This window comes from Gorilla gorilla, chromosome 2, assembly GCF_029281585.2.
Source record: "Gorilla gorilla gorilla isolate KB3781 chromosome 2, NHGRI_mGorGor1-v2.1_pri, whole genome shotgun sequence".
Lineage (NCBI taxonomy): Eukaryota > Metazoa > Chordata > Mammalia > Primates > Hominidae > Gorilla > Gorilla gorilla.
The window spans coordinates 42,990,159-43,002,369 of NC_086017.1; the positions used below are offsets into that span (position 1 = coordinate 42,990,159).

At 47.3% G+C, this 12,211-nt stretch overlaps 1 protein-coding gene across 1 annotated transcript in view; it reads left to right on the top strand.

Moving 5' to 3' along the window:
• The first annotated feature begins 2,499 nt into the window (after nucleotides 1-2,499).
• Nucleotides 2,500-12,211, top strand: part of CRTAP (cartilage associated protein) — a 29,312-nt gene continuing 19,600 nt past the window's right edge. Inside the window, exons 1-2 of the mRNA XM_004033814.5 lie at nucleotides 2,500-3,188; nucleotides 8,964-9,113. Coding sequence (XP_004033862.3) covers nucleotides 2,718-3,188; nucleotides 8,964-9,113 — 621 coding nt within the window. The 5' untranslated portion in view covers nucleotides 2,500-2,717. The remainder of the gene's footprint in view (nucleotides 3,189-8,963; nucleotides 9,114-12,211) is intronic.

Here is a 12,211-nt window from a genome sequence, read left to right on the forward strand (position 1 = left end):
TCAGGAAAACCTCAAATGAGGAACTTTTTATAAAGCTAACTGGCCTGTGTTCTTTAAAAAAAAAAAAAAAAAAAGCCAGGCGCGGTGGCTCATGCCTGTAATCCCAGCACTTTAGGAGGCCGAGGCAGGTGGATCATGAGGTCAGGAGTTCGAGACCAGACTGACCAATACGGTGAAACCAGTCTCTACTAAAAATACAAAACTTAGCCTGGCATGGTGGCACGGGCCTGTAATCTTAGCTACTCAGGAGGCTGAGGCAGGAGAATCGCTTGAACCCTGGAGGTGGAGATTGCAGTGAGCTGAGATCATGCCATTGCACTCCAGCCTCTGCAGCAGAGCGAGACTCCATCTCAAAACAAAACAAAAAACAAAAAAAAGACTTTATTTTTTAGAGTGGTTTTAGATTCATAGCGAAACTGAGCGGAAACTACAGAGTTCAAATATACTCCATGACCCTACAACATGCGCAAGCTCCCCCACTGTCAATGTCTTGCACTAGAATGGTACATTTGTTACAATCAATTAACCTACATCAACACATCGTTATCACCCAAAGTCCGGTTTACATTAGGGCTCACTCTTAGTGTTGTACATATTATGGATTTTAACAAATGTATAGCATATATCCACCATTATACCATCACATAGAATAGTTTCACTGCTCCAATAATCCTCTGTTCTCTACCCATTCATTCCTCCCTTTCCATAATTCTCAGCAACCACTGATCCTTTTACTGTCTCCATAGTTTTGCCTTTCCCAGAATGTCATTTGGCTGGAATCACACAGTATGTAGCCTTTTCAGATTGGCTTCTTTCAACCTAGTAATATGCATTTAAGACTTCTCCATGTCTTTTCATGGCTTGATAGCTCATTTCTTTTTGGCTTGGAATAAAATTCCATTGTGTGTATATACCACAGTTTATGTATCCACTTACCCACTGAAGGACATCTTGGTTGATTCCAAGTTATGGTAATTGTGAATAAAGTTGCTACAAACATCCATTCGCAGGTGTGTGCATAAGTTTTAACCCATTTGGGTAAATACCAAGAAGTGCAATTTCTGGATTGTATGAGTAGAGTATGCCTAGTTTTGTAAGAAACGGCCCAACTGTCTTCTAAACTGTATGTACCATTTTGCATTGCCACTATCAATGAATGAGAGTTCCTGTTGCTCCACATCCTTGTCAGCATGTGACGTTGTCAGTGTTCTGGATTTTGTAGTGGTATCTCATTGCTGTTTTGGCCTATATTTTTCAAAAATGACAACGGCATGACAAGAAAAGCCGAGGAACCAGTTTAAAGGATATGAAATAGACTAGATGTAACAGTGATCATGGATGGACTGCATCCTAAGAGAAAAAAGTGCCATGAAAGACATAATTGGAACAGCTGACAAAACTGGAAATGGAACATGATTAAAGTCTTCTATCAGTATTAAATTTCCTAAATTTGATTGTCTGGTAGTTTCATTCTTAGGACATACATACTGAAAGACTAAGGGGTTGGGCACGGTGGCTCACGCCTGTAATCCCAGCACTTTGGGAGGCAGAGGCGGGTAGATCACCTAAGGTCAGGAGTTCAAGAACAGCCTGGCCAACATGGCAAAACCTCATCTCTAGTAAAAAATAGAAAAATTAGCCAGGTATGGTGGCGTGTGCCTGTGATCCCAGCTACTCGGGAGGCTAAGGCAGGGAGAATTGCTTGAACCCGGGAGGCGGAGGTTGCAGTGAGCCGAGATCGCGCCACTGCACTCCAGCCTGGGTGACAGGGCGAGACTCCGTCTCAAAAAAAAAAAAAAAAGAAAAAAAAAGACTAAGGGACAGTGGGCCTGATATATATGCAACCTATCTCAAATGAGTCAGAAAAAAATGGAAAGATAGAAATGAGGTATAACGTTAGCAACTTGTGAAACTTGATGAAGGGTATATAGGAACTTTTTGTACTGTTTTTGCAGCTTTCTTGTAAATTATTTCAAGATTTAAAAGTTTAAAGATTTTTTTAAAGTGCTGCCATTAACATTCCATCCATATTTTTTGATGCACACGCGCAAGCTTCTCCAGCATATTCCACCGAATGGTGTTGCAGATTCATAAGGTGTGCACATCTTCAACCTGACTAGCTATACAGTTTACAAAGTGCTGACATCCTTATTAATTTTATTTTTGCACTGTCTTTTTCTCTCACTAAAATTTAAGGTTGGGCAGTGCTATTAAAAAAGTGCGGCCCTTGGGCCCGCAGCATTAGCCTCATCAGGGTGCTAGTTAAACACACAAATCGTCAGACCTCCACCCCAGACTTTCTGAATCAGAAACTCTGGGGGCACAGCCCAGGAATCTTCGTTTTCACAAACCTCCAAGCGAATATAAAGATCGTAGATTATATAGACCGTAGGGCCAATGTATATAATCTGTTAGGGCCGCGTCGGCCTTGCAGGCGGGTCTCCAAGTGAATGAGCGGCAGAGCCCCATCATGCGCATCAGCCTGCGTGAACCAGTGCGCAGCGCGCCGTCCCTGGGCACCCTCTCGGCGCTGGCAGCTGGCGCCCAGATCCCCCGGCTGGGTGGGGAGGGGCGGCCGGACGGGGCGGGCCGGAGGCTGGCGTCCCCGCCCCGAAAGCACTGGGCCCGCCGCGTCGCACCGTCCTCTTTCCTTTCCTTCTCCCTCCCCTTTTCCCTTCCTTCGTCCCTTCCTTCCTTCCTTTCTTTCTCCGGGCGCGATGGGGCCGGAGCGCCGGGGGGCCGCGGCGCTGCTAGCGCTGCTGTGCGTGGCCTGCGCGCTACGCGCCGGGCGCGCCCAATACGAACGCTACAGCTTCCGCAGCTTCCCACGGGACGAGCTGATGCCGCTCGAGTCGGCCTACCGGCACGCGCTGGACAAGTACAGCGGCGAGCACTGGGCCGAGAGCGTGGGCTACCTGGAGATCAGCCTGCGGCTGCACCGCTTGCTGCGCGACAGCGAGGCCTTCTGCCACCGCAACTGCAGCGCCGCGCCGCAGCCCGAGCCCGCCGCCGGCCTCGCCAGCTATCCCGAGCTGCGCCTCTTCGGGGGCCTGCTGCGCCGCGCGCACTGCCTCAAGCGCTGCAAGCAGGGCCTGCCAGCCTTCCGCCAGTCCCAGCCCAGCCGCGAGGTGCTGGCGGACTTCCAGCGCCGCGAGCCCTACAAGTTCCTGCAGTTCGCTTACTTCAAGGCAAGTCCGCCTCGCCCCGTCCCAGGCCCCGGCCCCGCCCCTGACCCAGCCTCCAGGCCCTGGCCCCGCCCCTGCGCCCGGGGCCGCGTTGCCCCTCCAGTTCTAGACCTGGCTCCCTCCCATCCAGCCCCGCCAAAGGTCTCCTTCAAATCCTGCCTCCTTCTTCATCTCAACTAAAGATGAAAATGCCTTTCTTGAAGGGTAACTCTAAGGTAGAGAATACGTACACAGAACGCAGTACAGCGCCAGGCACCCAACAAAGTGCCTGATAAATGTTCTCTGTTATTTGAGGGCAGACGCCTCTTTTCTGTATATACCATTAAAGTCGCCTTTTTTCTCAAGTGATTGGTGACTTGCGATAATAAAGCAGAAGACCTGAGGAGCCGACAAGTACCTTTTATTTTTATTTTTTGTTGAGACAGGGTCTCACAGTCGCCCAGGCTGGAGTGCAGAGGCGCTATCATGGCTCACTGCAGCCTTGACCTCCTCAGGCTCAGGTGATCCTCCACCTCAGCCTCCTGAGTAGCTGAGATTATAGGCGCGCGCCACCACACCTAGCTAATTTTTTGGTATTTTTTGTAGAGACAGAGTTTCGCCACGTTGTCCAGGCTGATCTCGAACTCCCGGACTCAAGTGATCCTCCCACCTCGCCTCCCAGAGTTCTGGGATTACAGTCGTGAGCTGTTGCACCCAGCTGACTAGTTCCTTTTAAAGAGGATGAAATTGAGGCCAGGGAAGGGCAGGGACTCCTTGCAAGGACACATCCCTGCTTAAAGGGGAACTCGTGCACCGTGAGTCATCAGGATTGGCCCTCTCCGCTGTTTCTCTCTTTCATCTAGAATTTAACGCAGTTCACTGCCTCCTTTTAATGGCTGCTTAAGTTCTCTCTGTGATTGCTGGCTAAAAATAGCCACAAATTGCAGTTCTCTATCCTATGGGTTCTCACTCCGAGGACCCACAAGTTTTAAGAATGGTTAGATTCCCTGTCACTAGATAAAGAGGCTCTAGCTTGGTAGGTCTTCACAGGGTTTGGCTAAAAGAGCCCTCTCAAAGCCCAGTTTCTACTTTCTCTGAGAAAGATTTTAAAAGGAATATATTGTGCTTTTTAAAATTACTACAAAAATAGATTCATGGCATATCCTAGACTCTTGAGGTAGAAGGTTTTTGTTTTTAAACTTTGTTTTCAGTTTCTGGACTGCAAGATCTGTTTTTTCAGATTTCCACCGAGACAGAGCCACGTGTATGTTGTATTTATATGAGCGATAAAATAACACAAAACCCCAAAGAGGGGAAAAGCTGGGTTACTTTTATACTTCTATGCTTAGTTACAGTTTTATTTAAAGTATCAGTTTTGTGAATGTTTGTTCTGGCAATTAAAAAAAACAGTTTTAAAACAGAAGCAGGGAATGAGATTAATAAAATTCCAGAATGTTGAAAATGAGGGCTGGTTCATACGAAGCATCATTTTTTAAGCTAAAAATGACTTAGATCTAATTCTTTTTTTGTATAGCTTTTGGCAAATATGTTCTGAACCAAATTTAGGTCGCATAATCAAGAGGAAATCATTTTATTTTTAAACCTAGAGAACACTAGAACCTCTGATTTCTTTAATATACAGATGAATTTGAACAAGTGATACAGGGAAGAGGGGAAGAACATTTTACTCAATGTGACCATAAGGCATGGGTTTTCTCCTTCATCATGGTGGCCCCAAAAGGTTAGGATGATCATAGCTTCTCTTCAAAACCCTTTACAGGTCTTGTAACAATCACTTAGTTGAAAGTCAGTAAAATACTATCTATCTATCTGTCTATCTATCTGTTTTTTTTGAGACACAGTTTCACTTTGTCACCCAGACTGGAATGCAGTGGCACGATCTCAGCTCACTGCAACCTCTGCCTCCGGGGTGCAAGCAATTCTTGTATCTCAGCCTCCTGAGTAGCTGGGATTACGGGCATGTGCCACCACACCCAGCTAATTTTTGTATTTTTAGTAGAGATGGGGTTTTACCATGTTGGCCAGGCTGGTCTCGAACTTCTGACCTCAAGTGATCCACCTACCTTGGCCTCCCAAAATGCTGAGATTACAGTCTGGGATTTGAACCACCGTGCCCAGCCACCATCTTAACATTTTGAGATCTCTTATAGGGCAGGAAAAAGCTAAGAATTTTATTAATAAACGTGAATGTTACTTAATTGTTTCAATGGAAGATATAACTGAAAAAGTAATTTTTGGTGGAGATATTGTATGGTGTATTTTTTCTCAATGATGTTTATGGCCTGGCATGATGGCTCATGCCTCTAATCCCAGCACTTTGGGATGCCAAGGTGGGAGGATCTCTTGAGTCCAAGAGTTCAAGACCAGCCTGGGCAATATAATGAGATCTCATCTGTACAAAAACATTAAAAAATTAGCCGGGTGTGGTGGCGTGCCCTTCTAGTTTCAGCTGCTCAGGAGGCTGAGGCTGGAGGATCACTTGAGCCCAGAAAGTCAAGGCTGCAGTGAGCTGTGATCTTACCACTGCACTCCAGCCTGGGTGACAGAACAAGACTCTTCTGTCAAAAAAAAAGTGATGTTTACATCTTTAAACTCTGTTTATGGATAGAGAGGAAAAGATGGGTGGCAGGCACATACATTCTACCTGGCACCTGAAGGCTGGAGGTCGATATGAAGGTAGATAGTGCGCTGTGGCAGGACATGGATAAATGTTACTCTGCTGTTCTGAATTGCAGTTCTCTGTTTCAGTGATTAAGGAGAAATGCCTCAATTGATCATTGGAATAGCAATGGTGGGTTCCGACTGCCAGAGGGAGGCGAGGAGGTTTGGATGTGTGCTCTTGTAGAAAAGGGCTGTGCTACTGGTGTGCAGCCTCAAGTGCATCATAGGTTTCTCGTCACCAGCCTACTCTAGGTCCATGTCTTTAGCTTTCTTTGGGTTCTCTCCACAATTACCATCTTCCACGAAAAACTCATTTTTCTCATAGGCCAAGCAAAAAGTAGTCCAGAGCACTTCATCAAATCCTTAATGACTGTTGAGCTCTGACCTGGACAGAGAACACTGACTCACAGGCACTGTTAACCCCAGGCCTTGCCTGGCTGTGGCCTCTATCTCCCCGGAACCACAGGGCCTGCCTCTGATTTAGGGCTGATTTAGGGTGGCTCATGCTGGTGGCTGTATCTCAGGAACCCAAGGCAAGGTGGTTCCCTCCATCCCTACCACCTTCTCCAAAATCTGCCTGGGGTCTGTCAGAGGTTTGGTAGCCAAGATGTGTCTCCATGTTCCAGCTGCAGAGCCTGAGTTGAAGTAAATAAAATCACTCTTTTCTCTTCAGGAAGAGATTCCGTTTTGTAAAACTCACATCCTAAGTTAGAAGCCTTAAAAATCCTACTCTGTGCCCCTCTTTCTATTCCTTCCTTCCTTTCTTTCTTTTTTGAGACGGAATCTCGCTGTGTCACCCAGGCTGGAGTGCGGTGGTGCGATCCTGGCTCACTGCAACCTCCGCCCCCCCGGGTTCAAGTGATTCTCCTGCCTTAGCCTCCCGAGTAGCTGGGATTACAAGCACCTGCCACTGCGCCTGGCTAATTTTTGTCTTTTTAGTAGAGATGGGGTTTCATCATCTTGGCCAGGCTGATCTTGGACTCCTAACCTCGTGATCCACCCACCTCGACCTCCTAAAGTGCTGGGATTACAGGCATGAGCCACTGCTCCCGGCCTCTGTGCCCCTCTTTCTAAGTGCTGTTCTGAGAATTAGTGACTCTAATTTCATTGGCAAATGCTTTAAAAGGCAGCATTCATACCCTCTCCCTTCCTTCCAGCTGAAGACTAGCCTTTTTCTGGCCAGGAGTGTGAAGCTTTTTGTAGGGCTGTTTTAAAGGCAGCCCTGCCAAAAGCCACTAATTGGCATTCCCAAAACATCAGCATTGACATCTGGGAGTCTGCCCTCATCGCCACCCACCACTTCTCTGATGTGGCCACTGCCATTGTCTCAAAATGACTTGGTTCCAATTCTGGGGCAATTCGGTACAGATATATGCCATCCTATGACTCTTAGAAATCTAGGGTATACCAAATATTCCTTTATTTTCTCTGTCTAAACCGAATTCCCTAATTCCTGCCTTGGAGCGTCCCTCTGGATTGGCTGAGTCTCTGTGCACATGCACAGGTGCCTGCCCTTCTCCCTACCAGGTTGTGCCAAGAGTTCATCAGCATGGGGGGCCCTCTGGTTGGTGGTCATGAGTCCTCACAGGGAGGCCTCTGCCTCCTTATTTGCCTGCCCTCCTGAGGCCCTGCCATAACATACCTGTTCTTCCTGAGGACTTCTGCCATCTTGAACACTGCCGATAAGTGCCAGCCCTGAAGCTCCGGGGCCCACAGCCCTGCTGCTCTCACAGATCCCAAGGGAAACTTTTTTCCTAGCCTGGGAGATTCCCTTTCTCCCTCTTCTTCTTCCAGGCCAGTCAGCTTCTTCCTGCAGCTCCTCTCCAATTTCTTTCTCCCCTCAAACCTGTCAGGCTCTTTTGTGAGTGCAGGCTTTTTTCAAGTGAATAATTTGCTGGTTCTGACCAGATATCTACCTCCCGTGAGGCAGTGAAACTCAGAATCATTGGCCCCTTCAATGGAGAGAAGACAGAGGGGAAAAGAGAGGAAAATGTGAATTAATTTTATTATATTTTATGGTCATAATGTCATTATGTTCAAATCACAGATACTTACTGTGTCCTGCCTTGTCCTGAGGACTGTGTGAGGCACCAGGAATCCAGACAATGAATGACACACAGCTGGGTCCCCGGAGGATCATAGTCTGATGGGGGAGATAGACGTACCACTGAGATTGTAGGGTGGCGTAAAATGCGGGAAGACAGAACCCAGAACTAGCCCAACAGAGAGGCTCTTAATTGAGGCCACTAGGAGACAGGGAGAACTTAACAGAATATATGGTCCATGCAGCTGGGGATTTTTTTTTTCCTGTTTTGCTTATCATGCTCTTGTAATATGACGTTTATTGCTGCGTGAATGGATGAATAAGTGAGGAGGTGGTGGAGTCATTGAGAATGTTAGCAGAAGATCTGTGGGGGATTTGGGAAAACAATATATTTGTCAAGGTTCCAGTGGAAAAGATATGGTGCAGTCATATTGGGTAATTGGAGGAAAGTTTAAGAAGGTGGTTATTTACAAAGGTGTGTGCAGTGCATGGGGAATCCACAAGAGATAGTGTTCTGCCGCAGGGGTGATAGCAGTGGGATATGACCAACCCTAGGCCAAAAGGGGCAGGGGAGAGAGCAGTGATTGAAACCAGGAAGGAGGGAGACTCTATGGAGAGGGTCACCTTGAGAAGAGCTGTGACCTTCAATTAAGGGACATAGCAGCCCAAGAGGACTGTGCAGGGAGGGAACCAGGAAATGAAATAACATGACCTTACTCTCTTCCCTTCCTTAGTCATTTACTGGGGCTCCTCATGGGTGAACCTCTTTGGAAGCCAGAGAGCGAGGGAGTCTGTTGTTATAGTCCACACAGGCCAGCCTCCTGGGGCATGTAGCCAGTGCAGAGTAGATTGGGAAAGGCAGACCGAGGCCATCCAGACAGTCGCTTTCAGGAAATCAGCACTTGTCTCACAGTGCCTGGACTTGGTCTTGAGGGGCCCTGGAAGTCACGGAACCTTTAGCTGGAAAAGTTATAGCAACACAAAGTTTCTGAAGGACTAAGCAGATATTCTTGTTTTACAAAAATTACCACTTAGCATCCATGGAGTAGCTTTTATGTTCTTTGTCCTTTTAGGCAAATAACCTCCCCAAAGCCATCGCTGCTGCTCACACCTTTCTGCTGAAGCATCCTGATGACGAAATGATGAAGAGGAACATGGCATATTATAAGAGCCTGCCTGGTGCCGAGGACTACATTAAAGACCTGGAAACCAAGTCATATGAAGTATGTTTGGATTTTTATGTGGCAGTTAGTGGCAACCTGGACTGTTAAAGAAATGTCTCTCCATAAGCAGCTGCTGATAGCTAAGGACCTCTAGTGATTTTTGGTGACATTTGCTGAATATTATGACAATAGAAATGATTGACTTTTAGCACAAAGTGATCCATTTAATAATGATGTTTTGTATGCCATGATGATTTTAAAAGCCATGTTCCCTTTAAATGCTACATTTTAGAAATATGGTCATTTAATTATTTAGCTTTAAGAGGGTAGATTAACATATCTTGGAAATCATCTAAAATGACCAGGAACACAAGAAATAGAAACATAAATCTCCAGTTTTGATGAAATGAGAAGGCATATATTTTTATACACACATGCACACAAACACACCCTAAATATATTAAGGTAGAAAATAAAGACGAGTTAGGAAGGCTGATGTGACAGAGTAGAGGATACTTAAATCTGCGCATCTATGAAGAAGAGTTTTGATGAGAATTCATCATAAGAACAACAATAAGAAAGAACGATCTCGCCCTTTTGAGCACTCACTATTGTCAAGGTCTTCTGGAACTCAGGCACTGGGGGCCTGGGTTTCAAGCAAGGGCAGGGCATTGTTGAAAATGGGGATTTGGCCGGGCACAGTGGCTCATGCCTGTAATCCCAGCACTTTGGGAGGCCGAGGTGGATGGCCTCCTGAGGTCAGGAGTTTGAGACCAGCCTGGCCAATATGGTGAAACCCCGTCTCTACTAAAAATACAAAAATTAGCTGGGCTTGGTGACTCAGCATGTCTGTAAACCCAGCTACTCGAGAGGCTGAGGCAGGAGAATCACTTCATCCCAGGAGACGGAGGTTGCAATGAGCTGAGATTGCACCACTGCACTCCAGCCTGGCCGACAGAGCGAGACTCTGTCTCAAAAAAAAAAAAAAAAGAAAATGGGGATATGTGGAAAATATCCACTAGGAGCTATAGTTCCCAAGGCCTGACCACAGGGTTTTCTGTAGAGTGATCAGATCTCAGGCTCAATTTTTGACTGCTAGGGAAAATGTATGTGTGGAAGTCTCTTTTTGGGGGTATCTGTCAGTTTGCCAGGGAAGACTTCACCAGCCTTCTGCAGGGCTGGTGGGGTGCGCATACTCCTCTGCTGGTGTCTGAGAACCAGTGTGGGGAGAGGGATAGGGTCACCCAGGTGAGTAGGGATACTTCACCTGCTTCCTGATTTTAGCCTCATGCCTCCACTTGGCCTCTGCTATGTCTGGTCCCTGACTCAGCCTTTATGGGTAAAGTCTCTAGAATAAACTGCCACTCTCTGGTGAAGAGTGGCTTTGGGAGATGTGATCTCTTGGGTGGGTGGGTAGGTGCTGGGAGCGGACCCAGGGCCCCAACAGCCTGTTCAAACTTGCAGCCCTGCTTCTAGCTCCATGCCTTACCCCAGCCTCCCGTGGTCCCTCATGCCTGCGCATGCCAATGGGACATATAGCTTGCTTCCCCTCTGGCCCCTCCTTTGTGACTATTTCACTTCCTGCCTTTCCAAAAGTTGTTGAAATCTCATCTGCTGCTTGCTCCCTTCCCATTCTCCCATAAAAGCAATTTATGCCTTTCATAGTCTTCACTGTTGTTTTCATAGGGTTTGGGGAATGAAGCCGAGTGCGTGTGGTCAGTGCCCTGGGCTTATCTGGAATTCAGCTAGTCCTGTTGGCCCTCACTGGAGCCCTTTTGGGGTGGCTGTGCTGCCCTCCTGTGTGATCAGGGGCCTCCTCTTTCTGCTTGGTCCTTCTTGCTGCTGCTGCTGCCCCGCTGCTTCTGCAGAACCAGCTGTCTGGAGTTGGCTACTTATTGACCCATTCTTCAGGAAAGGCTCCTTCAGTTCTCGGCCTGTCTTATATCCAGGGCATGCGGCCTGCCCAGGAGGTTTAAGAAAATCCACCCTCGGCCAGGCGCGGTGGCTCATGCCTGTAATCCCAGCACTTTGGGAGGCCGAGGTGGGTGGATCACGAGGTCAGGAGTTCAAGACCAGCTTGGGCAAGATGGTGAAACCCTGTCTCTACTAAAAATACAAAAAAATTAGCCAGGCGTGGTGGCAGGCACCTGTAATCCTAGCTGCTCGGGAGACTGAGGCAGAGAGAATTGCCTGAACGCAGGAGGCAGAGATTGCAGTGAGCTGAGATTGCACCACTGCATTCCAGCCTGGGCGACAGAGCAAGAATCTGCCTCAAAAAAAAAAAAAAAAAAAAAAAAAAGAAGAAGAAAATCCACTGTCTTTACCTGAGGCCTTAAGCTTGGTGAAAATTCTAGGTCTAAGGGGTGCCCTCAGATACCACCATTCCAGAGCAGCTGAGAACTCCAAATGGAGGGTCCCATGCTTACTCAGGGCCTGTCCTGGCCTCTGCAAGTTAGCAGGTTTTGTGTGTATCCAGGATCTCTACTTATTTCTTGGAGACCAAGCTACTTCCTTGGTCCTAGTTTATTTCTCTCTCTCTTTTTTTTTTTTGAGATGAAGTCTCGCCCTGTTGCCCAGGCTGGAGTGCAATGGCACGATCTCGGCTTACTGCAACCTCCACCTCCTGGGTTCAAATGATTCTCCTGCCTCAGCCTCCTGTTATTTCTCTTCTAATTGAGTCTAATCAACAGTTAGCAGAAAGTCCTTGAAGTTTCCACTATCTGGCATTTGGTTGCCCTTCCTAGTAACTAGTGCTGATGCATGGTGGCACTTCTGTTTAACTGCATTGTTGGAGGAAGTGGGGTGACAGACACCTGCTGATATGGTTTGGATCTGCGTCTGCACCTAAATCTCATGTCGAATTGTAATCCCCAGGGTTGGAGGTGGGGCCTGGTGGGAGGTGATTGGATCGTGGGAGTGGATCCTTTATTAATGGTTTAGCACCATCCTCTCTGTGCCATTCTCATGATAGTGAGTGAGTTATCATGAGACCTGGTTGTTTAAAAGTGTGTAACACCTCCCCGCTCTCTTTCTTCCTTCTTCTCTGGCCATGTGAAGTGCTGGCTCCCCATTTGCCTTCTGCCGTGATTGTAAGTTTCCTGAGGCCTCCCCAGAAGCAGAAGCTGCTATGCTTCCTGTATAGCCTGCAGAACCATGAA